Raw genomic sequence first — 17,072 nt, 5'->3', positions numbered from 1 at the left:
GGCGGTCACGTGGTGAAGCCCCGCCCCCTTCTTTACCCCGCCCTCTCTTCGATCCTCATTCCGTTTGGGAATGAGGATGAAGCAGGAGGGTAAGTAGCCGGGCCTTCTGACACACTTCCGGTGATGTCAGGGGGTGTGGCCTTCTGTCACTTCCGGTGATGTCAGGGGGCGTGGCATATGCAAATAAGTTATGCTAATGAGTTATGCTAATGAGCTCCGGCAGCTCTTTTTCTACAACAAGACCCCTGGCCATGAGGCATCTTTCCTTTTTAATTTCAGAAAACAAGGCCCATTCACATGATGTCTGCAGAATATAGTTCATAGCTTTTGAGTTCGTTCACGTGTTGGGTGGATTTGCAAAGATATTAGCATTACAACTGCTAATGATTCAAAAAACGATTCTCATCCTATCTTTTTTGAAATCAAATTCAAAACCTTTAATGGCATATGAGGGTAAATTAGAATTAGATACAAACAGGGTCTAAGTAAATAAAATCAGATAAAAAGTACAATCTAAAAGGATAATTAGAGTAATATCGAGAAAACAGTGCCTAAAAGCAAAAACAGACAATTATTCATTGGCTTTACCTAGAAAAGGATAGCTGTTGTGCAATACTATAGCCAAGTACTCAGCCACTAATTCCATCAGTCGAGAGGATTTATCAGCAAGTAAATACTGGGCAATTCTTTCTGGAGAACCAGAAAGGTTAGAAATAGCAGGATCAAGATATTGCTGACGAATCTTACGAAACATAGGACAGTGAAGTAGAATATGAGTAACTGAAATCAGGTTCCAATGTTTTGTTTAATACCCCTATTTAAAATTATTGTCTTTCCCTGATGGAACAGCTGGAGTTCCTGTCAGAGAAATTAATGTTATTTTTTTCCCCTAAGGGGGAACCATTATTGCTGTCTTAGGATATTGGGCCAGTTGTGCTTCTGCAAGTGAGGAGACTTGATTCCCTCCCCCCTTTACAGCTATTCAGATGAGTCGGTGCTTACACTGCATGAGTTCTTCTTTGACCTCTCATGTCGCTGATGCGAACAGATGCACGGATTAAGCTGTGGTGAAGCTCCATCATAAAGGGACCACAGAATGATTCTGCCAATGTCTTAAAAACTGATGAGGGACAACAAGAAACAACTGTGAGCTGAATTCCCCGCAGAAGTAAATCCAAAAGGAGACTTCAACAAAGTAAAATGCACATGTAATCAGAAATGAATCTATACATATAATCCATCATTGGAAAATACAGACGTTCACAGGATCCATAGAAGCAACCTTGAGAGGTGCATATTAAAGCTTAGGAGAACTGGCCCATAAAGAAACTGAATAGTATTGTCCTGTAAAGAAATTGGAATGAGACTTCCTAATGTTGTTCTTTGTTCCTGAGGAAGGACCAGAAGTTTGAAACTGCATAAAGGTAAAGGTAAAGGTTCCCTTGCTCGAAAGCCAGTCGAATCTGACTCTAGGGTTGCGGTGCTCATCTCTGTTTCAAAGCTGAAGAGCCAGCGCTGTCCGAAGACGTTTCTGTGGTCATGTGGCCGGCATGACTAAACACCAAGGCACATGGAACGCTGTTACCTTCCCACCGAAGTGGTACCTATTTATCTACTTGCAATTTCTTGCTTTCGAACTGCTAGGTTGGCAGGAGCTGGAAGTAGAGATGGGAGCTCACTCCGTCATGCGGCACACTCGGGTCTTGAACTACTGAACTACCGACCTTCCACAGCCTGCAGTTCAGCGTCTTAACCACTTGAGCCTAGGAAAAGTGTTGGCTATCTACTCTGGACTTTGTTTTTTTTTCCTTCTATGGATCCTGTGAACGTCTGTATTTTCCAATGATGGATTATATGTATAGATTCATTTCTGATTACATGTGCATTTCACTGTGTTGAAGTCTCCTTTTGGATTTACTTCTGCGGGGAATTCAGCTCACAGTTGTTTCTTGTTGTCCCTTGTTAAAAACTGATGAGGTCAGGGACCGCTTTTTAATTAATGAGATACCAAAAGTATTTAGAAATTAAAGGCCAGTTACAAGGAGGTGCCTAAAACATGTAGACACCCTCAAGTATCTTAGGATAGGGAGATGTATCCAGACTGGACGCTTTTGGGCTCTCTAATTGAAGAGTCTGGGAAAGATACTTTCTCAGTGCTGCTGGTTGACTCCTGAATCTTCATGCTGACCAATGTAGGGGAATGGCCTTGATCAATGGCATCTCTCAGTACATTTTTTTGATGTACAGGCAGAGACAAGAGAAGAGCTGATACGTTAGTGGCTAAATACTTAAAGCTGAGGTGGGACTTCTCAAATTCTCGCAAACCCACTGGGCATCCTCTTCAGCATCCTGCTCTAGCTTACCTAAAATAATTAATTACTTATGAATTATTGTCAATAATTTTAATTAATTAAAGGAACTTTATTTAATTTAACTGTGGTGTTTATAGTTTCAGAGGGGAACAGTTAGATTCGAATCCAGTAGCACTTTAGAGAACCACATCCTGTGACGAAGGGAGCATTGACTCTCAACTACCCTGAAACTCTAGCTGGTCTCTACAGGAGAGCCCATTTGGTGTAGTGGTTCGGAGCATGGACTCTAATCTGGGAGAACCGAGTTTGATTCCCCACTCCTCCACATACAGCTGCTGGGGTGACCTTGGGTCAGTCACAAGTTCTTTCAGAGCTGTTCTCTCATGAGCAGTTCTCGAAAGAGCTCTCTCAGGCCTACCTACTTCACAGGGCATCTGTTGTAGGGAGGGGAAGGGAAAGGAAATTGTAAGCCGCTCTGAGACTTCTTCGGGTAGTAAAGGAGAGGGTATAAACCCAATCTCCTTCTCTTCCTCCGCCACTACTGTACTTGAATATAACTGTGGTGTTTATTTCTTTCTTTTGAGTGGGGCATCAGTCACTTTATAATGCTCTCAAATGTATGTCAGGGGACAGAAGTGCTGTTGTTTACTTCCCCCCCTTTTTTGCTAGAGAACTGGAACCCAGAGATCCTCAGTATTCATTACACAAGATAAGATTTTTAAAAACAAAACAAAACAGGACAACACAGAATTCATAGCTAATTAAGAATTAATTCATCTCACCACTTTGAGGACAGCGAATGATGTTCTTTTTCTCTTGATGATAATTGCTGGCTATGCGCTGTAACAATAAAATTCATTCACTCTTGATGATAGCGAGGGGTGGGGCAGTGGTAGAGCATCTGCTTTGTTTGCAGCAGGCCCCGGGTTCAGTCCCTGGCATCTCCACTTTAAAAAGTTTCCAGTTATAATAGATGATGTGAAAGATCTCTGTTCTAGGCCAAGCATCGGATTCAGTAGAAGTTGCCTTTATGCGTCAGAACGTTTGTCTGGTATTAATGGAGTCACATAGTGCATCCACATACCTATAGAAACAAAGTGATGTTTTTGAATAAGTTTTCAGAGACAGAATATTGCTTAAGCATCAGGCAGGATAAACAGAGTTTCCCCCATTGTTATATTCAATGGGTTTAGACTGGAGTCTGTCTCCATAGCATGGCCTGAAGCTAGGATTGGGTCCACTTTCCCCAGATCCAACTCATTCTCTCTGCAGCCACACAACAGATGTGAGGGATATCTCTTTTAAAATGAGGGAGTTCCCAATCTGGCTCTGAACTGCAGTATGCAGGAGAAGAAGGGGCTCTTGACTCCTCTCCGCACCATTTTCCCGAGCTGAAATGGTGCCAAAAAAACCCGCCCCACCCTCCTTCTCAGCTGGGGCTACCCAGACCTGACTGTCGAAAAAATGCCGTGTCTAGTTTGGCCCTGACTGAACATTCAATAAGTCTGGTGAAGTCTACAATCAACCATTCTTCTCCCTCCCACCCTTGAAACACGAAATACCTCAACTAACTTGGGACACAGTATGAGCAGCTTGCCCACATTCGCTGCAGACCAGGGTAATAATTTTCTCAAATGTCTCGGCAAGAAAATGGTCCCTGTATGGTAGAAACCAAACAATGGGAAACAATCAATATGAAAAGTAATGCGTATTTGGAATGAATTACCCAGTTTCAGTTGGTTAAAGATCTCCTCCTCACTATAATTTAATATCTTTTCTAGCTTCTGCATGCTTTTTCTAGAGATGCAGATTATTAAATTATTAAAATTAGATTCATCTATTAGAAGAAGAAGAAGAAGAGATTGGATTTATACCCCGCCCTTCACTTGGAGTCTCAGAGCGGCTTACAAACTCCTTTCCCTTCCCCTCCCCACAACAGACACCCTGTGAGGTGGGTGGGGCTGAGAGAAATCTGACACAAACTGCTCTTTTTCAACGACAGCTGTGCCAGAGCTTGTGACTGACCCAAGGTCACATCAGCAGGTGCAAGTGGAGGAGTGGGGAATCAAACCCATTTCTCCCAGACTAGAGTCCGCACACTTAACCACTACACCAAACTGGCTACACCAAACTGGCTCAATAAAGTTTTCATTGTAGCCCTGGCCTGGATTGCCCAGGCAAGCCCAATCGTGTCAGATCTCAGAAGTTAAGCAGGGCCAACCGTGATTCATCTGAATCGCCAATTTAAAATTTAACAAACGGATGAGTAAACATGTGTGCAGGGTGAAATCGCATGCAGATGATACGATGATTCTCAATTTCCCTGTTACAGGAAATATGGACGATTGGGATAACAGAACCACAGTGACCGAGTTTGTTCTCCTGGGCCTCTCCAGACAACCCCATGTGCGTGTTGCCTTGTTCGTCTTTTTCGTAGTCACGTATGCAGCCACCGTAGCTGGGAATGGTCTCATCGTGGTGCTGACGGTGGTGGATTCGCACCTCCACACACCCATGTATTTCTTCCTCAGCAACCTCGCTTTCATTGACATCTGCTATATCACTGTCGCCGTCCCACAGATGCTGGCTCATTGTATCAAAGACAAGCCCATCATCCCTCTGGGCAGCTGTTTCGCACAAATGACCATCGGTACTTCTTTGGCTCAGAGTAAAAGAGGAGAGCGCAAAAGTGGGCTTGAAGCTCAACATCAAAAAAACTAAGATCATGGCATCCGGCCCCATCACTCCTTGGCAAATAGAAGGGGAAGCTGTGGAAGTAGTGACAGACTTCACGTTCCTGGGATCCCAGATCACCGCAGACTGTGACTGCAGCCATGAAATTAAAAGACGCCTGCTCCTTGGGAGGAAAGCGATGGCGAACCTAAACAGCATGATAAAAAGTAGAGGCATCACCCTGCCAACAAAAGTCCGCATGGTCAAAGCAATGGTATTCCCAGTAGTCATGTATGGCTGCGAGAGCTGGACTATAAGGAAGGCCGAGCGCCGAAGAATAGATTCTTTTGAACTATGGTGCTGGAGGAGACTCTTGAGAGTCCCTTGGACTGCAAGAAGAACAAATCAGTCAATCCTCAAAGAAATCAACCCTGACTGTTCCCTGGAAGGCCAGATAATGAAACTGAAGCTCAGATACTTTGGCCACCAAATGAGAAGGGAGCACTCACTGGAGAAGACCCTGATGCTTGGAAAGATTGAAGGTCAAAGAAGACGGGGACGGCAAAGGATGAGATGGTTAGACAGTGTCATCGATGCAACGAACATGAAGTTGAGCCAACTTCAGAGGACGGCAGAAGACCGGAAGGCCTGGAGAGAGCTCGTCCATGGGGTCGCGAAGAGTCGGACTCGACTGTGCGACTGAACAACAACTTCTTTGGCATTCACGGAGTGCTTCATGCTAGCTGTCATGGCTTACGACCGCTTTGTGGCAATATGCAGCCCTCTACGCTATACCTTGATTATGAATAGAAAGGTGTGTGTTGGAGTGGCCGTCAGCCTGTGGTGCAGCTCTTTTGTCTTGACCGCCGTCGTTCTTTTCAGCCAGCCAGTTCACTTTTGTTACCGCAATGTGGTGAATCATTTTATATGTGAGGTCCAGGCAGTGTTGAAATTGGCCTGCTCTGACACTCACCTCAATGGGCTTAGCTGGCAGATAACGTGTGTCTTCACTCTTCTGTTCCCCTTTACCTTTATCCTGGTGACATATGGGCGCATTGGTCTGGCTGTCTTGCGCATCCGCTCAGCCCGGGGAAAAGCTTTATCCACCTGTGGCTCTCATCTGGCTGTGGTGGGCATTTTTTATGGAACCACCTTGTCTGCATACCTGAAGCCTCAAACCAAGACGTTCACAGATAGGGACAAAATGGTGGCTGTTTTTTATGCGATTGTGACCCCAATGCTCAACCCCCTGATCTATAGCTTGAGAAACAGGGTTGTGAAGAGAGCCTTTTGGAGACTGATTGGGAGGAAAGCAGAGGAATGAACTGCTTCCAAAGTCACAATCCCTATTGACCTCAAAAATACCCACCTCGGGGAAAAATGCTGTTAAGTGACCTCCATGCCTGAGAGGAGAGAATGGGGAGTATCAGTCTCCCCACAATTTGAAAAGACACCTTTACACATCTATCTGCTATTTTGACATATTTATTGCTTTACAATTGTTGGCCTTATAACCTTAGCTTGTTATTTAGTATTTTCTTTGCGCGTCTTCATTGTGTCACTTGTTAATTTGCTGTTCAGCCCCTCGCTATAAGTCTGAACCTTACCTGCCATTCCAGTGTATTCGAAAAAGTGTGCATGTGCACGAATGCTTATACCTTGAATAAAACTTTATTGGTCTTAAAGGTGCCACGGGGGTATAAATTTGTTCTGCTACTTCCGACCAACACGGCTGACCACCAGGATCTATCCATATTGACAGTTATCCTCTCGGCAAGCATAAGTACCACCGTCTTTATGGGCGGCTGTATGCAATTTCTCTTTTGCTCAGTGTTCTTTTTTTGCCGCTAATCACAGAACCACTGTGATTCACATAGATAACATGAGCCTAGAGCCCTGCTCCAAGGAACTGAAAATTTGACTTTTGATGCTAATAAATTGAAAGATGAGGATGACTGAGGAAGAGGAGATAATCCAAGGATACCAGGGGATGGATGAGATCTTTCAGCAGGGACGAGGACTAAGAGGTTACACCAAAGGCTTCAGAGACTAAATCGATATTAGCAGTGCATCGCGTACTCTTGCATTCTGACAAGTATCATATTGAAAGATGGGTTAAGAATTAGGAGCCACAGATTCTAATCCCCATCCAGCCATAAAACACATTGGTCCAACTGCTCTCTCCCTCTCCCCCACACTCTCTCCCTTCCTTCCTTCCTTCCTTCCTTCCTTCCTTCCTTCCTTCCTTCCTCCCTCCCTCCCTCCCTCCCTCCCTCCCCCCTCTCCCTCCTTCCCTCCCTCCCTCTCTCCCTCTCTCCATCTCTCTCTCTGTCATCCCATCCTCCCTCACAAGGTTTTTGTGAGGGTCAAATAGAGGAGAGAATGACCATGTACACCATACTGAGCTCCTTCCAGGGCGGGTGTAGTGAAAATGTGACTGAGACATTCCCTGAGATAAACCCTTTTTATTGTCTGTTTTCCCACCAGTTTTTTCATCCTGATCTGTCATCACTGTATGCCATGTTTCCCCACTTGATAGGGCTTCTTTAGTGTTCTGGACATGCTCGCTGTCAGTCAGACATCATTTCTTGCTATGTTCTCCAATGTGGCACCTGTAGGCATCCTGGCCATGTGCTTCAGGAAGGCTGCAAGAGGACATAGTGAAGACCACAGGAATAAACAGCTTTACTCGTGGAGGATAAGTATCAATGGCCACTACCCGTGGTGACTGAGGGGAACCTCCACACTCAGAGGCACTAAGCCTCCGAATCCCAGAGCCAGGAGGCAACATCTGGGGAAGGTCTTGGCCTCTAAGCCCAGTTATTGCCCCTCCAGAGGAACTGGTTGGTCTCTATGTGAGATAGGATGCTGGACAAATGGACCATTGGTCTGATCAGCAGGGCCATTGTGGGTCATTGTGAAGGATGAACCAGTGACAGAGTGTCTGCATGAAGGGGCTTCTCACTTGGATCCAACCCGCTGCTCACTGATCAGCTGTGGAGGTGGCTGCGGAGCAGCAGAGCACTGGCATACCCCTTTCCAATCTCGAACTTCTTCTCTCTGAGTGTGCTTTATTCTCCCTTTCCCCCAATCACTTGTCTTCCTCTGTGCACATATTTCCTCCACTTAGACTCCTTGTGTGTGTGCACACTTATATTCCCCACCCACCCCTTTATTTTGTGTGAGGATGTGTGCCTCCTGTAGCAGCCATTTTGTAGTGGTGTCTATCTCCCTGCCTCAAATTCCAAAGCTGCCCACAGGCTCAAGGGACAGAGAGATGGGCAACGAGATCAGTAATGCTCAGGTGGCTCGGACCGGTGGAGATACCATATTGGGGGAAATCATCCTCAAAGAGATCCCAGCCAAGATCCTCTTTGAGGATGATCGCTGCCTTTCATTCCATGATGTTTCTCCACAAGCTCCAGCACATTTCCTAGTGATTCCCAAAAAAGCCTATGGCTCAGATATCCGAAGTGGAACATAAGAACATAAGAACATAAGAGATGCCAATGTTGGATCAGGCCAAAGGCCCATTCAGTCCAACACTCTGTATCACACAGTGGCCAGAAATACCAGTGCCATCAGGAGGTCTAGCAGTGGGGCCAGGACATTAGAAGCCCTCCCACTGTTGCCCCCCTCAAGCACCAAGATGACAGAACATCACTTGCCCCAGAGATTCTGATGAAGTTCTACTTGGTCATTTAATGACTGTGGGTAAGAAATGTGCTGCTGAATTGAGCCTGACCAAAGGATACCAAGTGGTGGTGAAGAAAGGGCAAGACAGTGGTCAGTCTATCTACCATTTACACCTTCATGTCCTTGGTGGCCATCAGACGGGTTGGCCTCCTTGTTAAGATCTGGGTAAGTTCTTTACTATAGTCTTCAAACCACTTATAAAATCTTGACCATGTATTGTCAAATGTTGACTCTGGTTGTCCTTTCAGGATTAAAGTTAATTTGCCCATCTCTGCAGTTTCCAAAATTTTACTTAGGATTTCTTCTCTCAAGGGTGTTTCTGTTCTTCTCCAGTATTTAGCATGAAGTATTCTCACTGTTGTAATTACGTGTAATGTAAGATAAGAATCATATTTTTTACAGTTTTCAGGTAAAATATTCAATAAAAATATTTCTGGAACAAAGGGTACAGAACATTTTAACAATTTTTTGTAAAATTTCACGAATCCAAAACCAATACTTTTTTGCTTTATCACATAACCATCACATATGATAATAAGATCCCACTTTATTTTGACACTGTAGCTTAATTATGAACTGAAAGGAAATCTTACTTACTCCAGCAACATCGAGATATACCAGCAGCAGATAGCAAACATCCCTTCAAATCATAAGAAGCCCTGCAAAAGCATCTGGAACTTAACAGAAATGTGATATATGAAAGATTTCTCTTTAGCAAATGTGAACAAGAACCTACAGAAACCACAGAGCGGGGGAGGGGGGAGGAATAAGTAAAGGTAAAGGTTTCCCTTGCTCGAAAGCCAGTCAAATCCAACTCTAGGGTTGCGGTGCTCATCTCCATTTCCAAGCCAAAGAGCCAGGGCTGTCTATAAATTCCCCCTCAAACTGGATAGATCAGGTTAGCCTGATCTCTTCAGATCTCAGAAGGTAAACAGGGTCGGCCCTGGCTAGGATTTTGATGGGAGACCACCAAAGGAATACCAGGGTCATGCCAAAGAGGCAGGCAATTGCAAACCACCTCTGAATGTCTCTTGCCCTGAAAACCCTAAGACGTCACCGTAACCTAGCTTTGTCTTGACCTCACCTTCCATCACCACCAAATCCCCCCCCATGAAATATTTTGATAACCTTATCAAAGGATGAATCCTGTGTGGATTTCTGCTGATAGGAGGGGACCTTTTCACATCCTTCTCCGACTACAGACTTCCAGTCCCTCCCCTCTGTTCCTGGAGGTTCCCCGTCCACAAGGACCAGCATTCAAAGAGGCATTTGGACCCTCAGCAGAATGCTAGGGACAAGAAACTCACACCCCACAGATAGAAATCCCTGCTGTCCGTGGGAATTTCCAGTGAATCCAGGTCATTATATTTTTAACTTCTATATTTTGTATGCATAGGAATCCATGAGTTTTTCATTTCTCTTAAGTTTCATTGGGAATTCTAATTCTGGGAGGGAAAGATGAAGATGAAGATGATATCCTGATAATGATGATCTGGGGGAAAAAACCACCTAAACTTTGTATCAGGGCTTGGGGACTGGAATGAAACCCTTTACCACCTTTTGGATTTTGAAGGCATCGGGAGAAATGTCCCCATTAACTGGTTAAATCTGAAGTGATGCAACTTCGAGTTTCTTATTTGAGTTTCTGCTCTTGGCTAATTGTCTCCATGGGATGTCGTCCTCTGGGCTCCCAAAGACAATTGTGATCTCCAGAATGGAATTATAGCTTTTTAACATGGTCATGGATAGAATATAACAGCTTTGGTGAAACCATCCTAGATTTTGCTTGAAACTTTCAGTTGCAACAAAATAGAAGATGAAGTAAGACATAAGGTATCTTTATTTTGTTTTTAAGTTCCAGAATATAAGACTCATTTGCAGAACGTATTCCAGAGTTTTTGAGTTCATTCACAATTGTATCGGGCAGATTTGCAAAAAAAAAATTAACATTCCCTCCGCTAATGATTCCAAAAGCGACTGGGGCATCTGCCATCAAGATGTACAAATCTATGAAGTTCTGTGTGAAAATATAATTAATCCAAAGATTACTTTGAAGTGGTTAGACTTTGAAATCTTATTAGAGTCATAAATCAGAATTCGGATCTCACCACTTGGAGTATATAGGGGAGTTTTTTCTAGCTGAAGCTCAGGGAAGAAGTTTGGCAAAAACTTTGACTGAGGATGCCCAGTCTTCAATGTGCATCTAAAAAATGGTCATTCCAAAAGTGATTGTGCCATTTGCCATTAAGACCCCATTTGTCCAAATCTGCGAAGATCTATGTGAAAATATAATTAATCCAAAAAATCACTTTGAGATGCTTAGACTTTGAAATTTTAATAGTCGTAACTCAGAATTGGCATCTCGCCTTTTGGAGTATTTTGGAGTTTTTTTGGAGTTTTTATCCCAGCTGAGGTTTAGGGAGAAAGTTTGGCAAAAACTTGGATTGAGGATGCCTGGTCTTCCATGTGCATCAAAAAAATTGCTTATACGTAGATCATTACCTATTTATCTACTTGCAATTTCTTGCTTTCGAACTGCTAGGTTGGCAGGAGCTGGAACTAGAGACGGGAGCTCACTCCGTCATGCGGCACACATGGGTATCGAACTGCCAAACTACCGACCTTCCACAGCCTGCAGTTCAGCGTTTTAACCACTTGAGCCACCGCAGCTCTGTTTCCAGTAGTGGCCCGCAAAAATTAACCCCCCTTTTCAGGAAGGAGAGAGCCAGAATAACCCTTGGCAGTCATTGGATTCAATTTAGACATAAATTTGAGAAATTACAGGAGGTTGTTTCTGCTCTGGGGCTAGTGTCCAAAGCTTCCAAATATGGACGTTCCAGTTGGCTCTCAAAGCTAATACCAACTGATAGATCCATCCTATATGTTCTTTTATTTATTTATTTGATTGATTGATTGATTGATTCAATTTCTATCCCACCCTTCCTGCAAGTGAGCTCAGGGCGGGTTACAACATTTAATATAAAGCAATAAAATCAAGATTAAAATTACAAACGTAAGGCTTCAATGATGCTGATCGGACCGTGTCACAACTATTACAATGGTGCCTTGGTGTTAGAAAAGTAAAGGCAGAACGGGCTAGACCCCATAAAGGATTGCAGATTATAAGTATCCTACCTTAGGTAAACCAGGGCAGTTATCAATCTGTGTCCTCGAAGATTAAAGACCATGGTATAGATACTAACAAAGAGGTAACAGGATGATAACAGGAGGGGTCAGATGATATTTGACATCCTCTGCTTTTGGAATTATAAGAGTTCCTGTCAGAGAAACTGGTTTCCTTTAGTCCTAAAAGAGTACCAGCCTCACTATCTTAGAATATTGCACCAGTTGTAGTTGGACAAGTGACGAGACTTGGGTTTCCCCCCATTTACAGCTGTTCACATGAGTGGGTGCTTATACTGCACGAGTTCTTCTTTGACCTGGCACTTGGTGTGCAACCAGTTGCAGGGATCGAGCTGTGGCGAAACTCCATCACAAAAGGACTGCAGAATGATTCTGTCGGAGTCTTAACAACAGGCAAGGTCAGTGATTTCTTTATAATCATCACATGTCAACAGTATTTAGAAATAAAATGCTAAATAGAAAGAGACATCTAGAACACATGAACACCCAGAGGTATCTTAAGATAGGGAGACGTAGCCAAATTGAACACTTTGGACTGTCCTATCCAAGTGTTGGGGAAAGAGACTTCCTCAACACTTAAAAATGATTTAACAGTAACAAGATGATGTGAAAGACTCCTGCTTAAGACCAAGCGTCTGTCCAAGTCTTAAGAGGAAAGGCTGAAAGAGTTGGGTATGTTTAGCATGGGAAAGAGAAGGGCTGACATGTAGAAGATGGAGCAGATCTATTCTCTCTTGCTCCGGATTGCAAGACTAGATCTAATGGGTGGAAATTACAAGGGAGTCGATACCGGCTAAATATCAGGAGAAACTTCCTAACTGTAAGAGTGGTTGAGCAGTGGAACAGACTGCTTCAGGAGGTGGTGGATGCTCCTTCACTGGATGTTTTCAAGTAGAGTCTGGATGACCGTCTTTCAGGTATGTTGTAGGGCTATCTTTTGGCTATGCTCCTGCAGAGTGCAGTGGGTTGGACATTTTCAAGTGGAGGATGGATGACCATCTTTCAGGTATGTTGTAGGGCTATCTTTCAGCTATGCTCCTGCAGAGTGCAGGGGGTTGGACTAGATTACCTGCAAGGTCCCTTCCATCTTTAACATTCTATGATTCAGTATAAGGCAGCTCTTTGTGTCAGACTGACCTGAATAGCCCAGGCTAGCCTGATCTTGTCAGATCTCAGAAGCTAAGCAGGGTTGGCCCTGGCTAGTATTGGATGGGAGACCTCCAAGGAAGACCAGGATAGGGACTCGGAGACAGGCAATGGCAAACCACATCTCTTGCCTTGAAAACCCTATGAGGTCACCATAAGTCACCTGCAACGTGATGGCACTTTCCACCGCCATGTGTCAGAGAATGACATTTGTATGGTATTAATGCATTCACACAGTGCACCCACATCTCTCAAGAAGCAATGTCCTTCATCCTGAAGTCTAATTTCTAAACTAAACATTACATTTTTTTAAAGAGAACCTGAACCCAACCCGACTCACTCTCTCTGCAGCCACACAACAGATGTGAGGAATATCACTTTCAAAATGAGGGAGGACCCAATTTGGCTTGGAACTGTGGTATGGAAGACCTCCCCCCCATGCCCTTTTCCCAAGCCGAAATATCTTCCCCCATTTTTCAGCTGGGGCTACCCATGCTTGGCTATTTTTTAAAGAATGGATAGTCTTATTTGGCCCTCGCTCAACATTCATTTACTTAAGTCAACACAAATGATTCTGTTACTCTGTTTGTGACAAAAAAATAGGGGCAATAATTAAACAGCAGCAGAAGAATATTAAGTAACGCATTATTTTATTTCATTTCATTATTTGTTCTGCTCAAGGCTATAGCTGTATGAGCAGTGATGATAGATAGATAGATAGATAGATAGATATAGATATAGAGATAGATAGATAGATAGATAGATAGATGATAGATAGAGAGATAGATGATAGATGATAGATAGAGAGATAGATAGATAGATAGATAGATAGATGATAGATAGAGAGATAGATGATAGATGATAGATAGAGAGATAGATAGATAGATAGATAGATAGATGATAGATAGAGAGATAGATGATAGATGATAGATAGAGAGATAGATAGATAGATAGATAGATAGATGATAGATAGAGAGATAGATGATAGATGATAGATAGAGAGATAGATAGATAGATAGATAGATAGATGATAGATAGAGAGATAGATGATAGATGATAGATAGAGAGATAGATAGATAGATAGATAGATAGATGATAGATAGAGAGATAGATGATAGATGATAGATAGAGAGATAGATAGATAGATAGATAGATAGATAGATAGATAGATAGATAGATAGATAGATAGATAGATAGATAGATAGATAGATAGATAGATAGATAGATGAAGGTAGATAGATGCATGGATGGGTGGATGATAGATACTTCTCTACATTCAATTATTCTTCTCCCTCCTGTGCTTGAAACAGAATTATCTTGACCAGTTTGGAACACAGTATGAGAACCTTATTCACACTCCCTGCAAAACATGGAATGATTTCCCTCAATGATGCAACAAGGAGTCCATATAAACATTGTACCGATATTGTAAAAACGGAGCTATTCAATCATTGGGGAACAGTCAAAGTACAAAAGGGACACATATTCGAAACAAATGCACAGTTTCATCTGGTTTCATCTGAAAACAGATCTCTTTCCCGCTGCAATTTAATTCCTTTATTAATATAAGCTCGCTTTCTCCAGAGATGTAGATAACGGTGGATAAAAACAGTGGAGCCAGTTTGGCATAGTGGTTAAGTGTGTGGACTCTAATCTGGGAGAACAGGGTTTGATTCCCCGCTCCTCCACTTGCAGCTGCTGGATGACCTTGGGAAAGCCATAGTTCTGTCAGAGCTGTTCTCTCAAGGACAGTTCTCGAAAGAGCTCTCTCAGCCCCACCTACCTCACAGGGTGTCTGTTGTGGGGAGGGGAAGGGAAAGGAATTTGTAAGCCACTCTGAGACTCCGAGTGAAGGGCGGGGTATGAATCCAATCTCTTCTTCTAAAAATCAGATTCATTTAGTAATGTATGATAAATTGTGCACTGGGACAGTTGATGTGGTTGAGACTGAAAAGGCATACAAACTGTATTGCATTCATACTCTCCCCGCTCTGGGTCCAACTCAGTGACCAAAAAAAGGTGTTAATCTGATCCCCCATTTGGACATTTAACCAAAGGATGCATTGACATGTTTGCAAGATGGAATTTAATACAGATATTATTATAATTCCCCATTCCCCTTTTGCAGGAAACATGGAAGATTGGGATAATGGAACCACTGTGACTGAGTTTGTGCTCGTGGGCTTCCCCAGACAACCCCACATGCGCGCTGCATTGTTTGTCTTCTTCTTAGTAATGTATATAGGTGCCATAGCTGGGAATGGTCTCATTGTATTGTTGATTGTGGTGGATTCTCACCTCCACACACCCATGTATTTCTTCCTTAGCAACCTCTCCTTCATCGATGTCTGCTATGTCACTACTTCTGTCCCACAGATTCTGGCACATGGCTTCAAAGACAAGCCCGTTATACCTCTGGGCAGGTGCTTTGCCCAAATGAGTATCGGCCTTTTTTTGGCAATCACTGAATGCCTCTTACTAGCTGTCATGGCTTACGACCGCTTTGTGGCAATATGCAGCCCTCTACACTATAGTATGATCATGAGCCAGAAGGTGTGCATCATCCTGGCCGTCAGCCTGTGGCTCAGCTCTTTCTTCTTGACCATTGTCCCCTTTTTTAGCATGCAGGCACGCTTGTGTGGCCGCAACGTGGTGAATCATTTTACATGTGAGCTCCAAGCAGTGTTGAAATTGGCCTGCTCTGACACTCACGCCAGTGGGCTTAGCATGCTGATAACGAGTGTTTTCACTCTTTTGTTCCCCTTTGCTTTCATCCTGCTGACCTATGGGTGCATTGGTCTGGCTGTCCTGCGCATCCGCTCAGCTGAAGGCCGGGGCAAAGCTTTATCCACCTGTGGCTCTCACCTGGCTGTGGTGGGCATCTTCTATGGCACTGCCATGGCTGCATACCTGAGGCCTCAGGCCAAGACATTCACAGATAGGGAAAAAATAGTGGCCATCTTTTATGGGGTTGTAACCCCAATGCTCAACCCCTTGATCTACAGCCTGAGAAACAGGGATGTGAAGGGAGCTTTATCAAGGCTGATTGGGATGAAAGCAGAAAAATAAACCACTTCCAGACTCAATGTCCATACTGATATCCCTTCTGTACAAATATGTCTAGCCATTTTTCTGGGATGCTGCATGCTATGTCTATTGATCTTAACATTGTTTATGTTATTAATATCACAATAGCAGTATACATAATGTTTTACATAATAAATAAATATATGAACGAAGCAAATAGGAAATTTCCTTCTTTTTTCTTGTTTAAAAGGCAAAATTCTATTAGTTACCAATGTTTGCAAAGTCTTAGTTGACTTTGCATTCAGGGGTAGTGCAAAACCAAAGTTGCCCCAAACCAGAAACATCTTTACAAAATTTCTCCAACTTTTGAATATCAGTCATGTCAGTCAACTTTTACTATGGCTTACAAACCATACTGAATCAGGGGGGGAAAATCCAAAAATATTGAATTAATTACTTACATTAAATCTCTACATATATCGTTCTGTCTAAGATATCTAACAGTGTAAGGGTTAGATTCTGAGATTATTTTCACACAAGAGCTGCGCCGCAGTTGCGCCTCCCTTTGCCCCGCTTCTATTGGTCAATTTCTCACTTGAAGCCACACGGCTGCATTTTGACCTGCGGCTTCACCCGATTTTCCCCACGGTTTCATGATCCTCAAAAAACGGGATCACGAAACCACGGGGAAAATCGGGCGAAGCCGACTGAAACTGAATCCAATGAAGACGGAGGTCCTGTTCTTGAGTCGGAGCGGGTCGAGGGTAGGGATCCCATTGCCGGCTTTCGGTGGGGCCCCATTGGTGCCAGGGCCGAGGGTCAGGAGCTTGGGAGTGCTCCTGGATGCCTCCTTAACAATGGAGGCCCAGGTAGCAGCGACTGCCAAGGTGGCCTTTTACCACTTAGGCAGCTGGTTCCCTTCCTCAAACGCAATGACCTCACAACAGTGATCCACACAATGGTCACCTCGAGATTAGACTACTGCAATGCTCTCTAAATGGGGCTGCCCTTGTCCCAGATCCGGAGGCTGCAGCTAGTGCAGAATGCCACGGCCAGGCTGTTGTTGGGTCTCTC

At 43.7% G+C, this 17,072-nt stretch overlaps 2 protein-coding genes and 1 pseudogene across 2 annotated transcripts; all 3 read left to right on the top strand.

Annotated features, from left to right (window-relative positions):
• The first annotated feature begins 4,619 nt into the window (after nucleotides 1-4,619).
• On the top strand, nucleotides 4,620-6,309 carry LOC107111256 (olfactory receptor 13H1-like). Its single transcript, XM_015412204.1, has 2 exons — nucleotides 4,620-4,982; nucleotides 5,713-6,309. Exons 1-2 carry the CDS (start codon nucleotides 4,620-4,622, stop codon nucleotides 6,307-6,309), a joined length of 960 nt encoding a protein of 319 aa, XP_015267690.1.
• Nucleotides 6,310-8,262: 1,953 nt separating this feature from the next.
• Nucleotides 8,263-8,839, top strand: LOC107111255 (annotated as a pseudogene).
• A 6,265-nt stretch (nucleotides 8,840-15,104) lies between these two features.
• On the top strand, nucleotides 15,105-16,040 carry LOC107111254 (olfactory receptor 13H1-like). Its single transcript, XM_015412203.1, has one exon. It carries the CDS (start codon nucleotides 15,105-15,107, stop codon nucleotides 16,038-16,040), a length of 936 nt encoding a protein of 311 aa, XP_015267689.1.
• The last annotated feature ends 1,032 nt before the right edge of the window (nucleotides 16,041-17,072 follow it).

This window comes from Gekko japonicus, unplaced genomic scaffold (genome assembly GCF_001447785.1).
Source record: "Gekko japonicus isolate JY-2015 unplaced genomic scaffold, Gekko_japonicus_V1.1 scaffold2458, whole genome shotgun sequence".
NCBI lineage: Eukaryota > Metazoa > Chordata > Lepidosauria > Squamata > Gekkonidae > Gekko > Gekko japonicus.
This window is presented reverse-complemented; position numbering and strand designations above follow the sequence as displayed.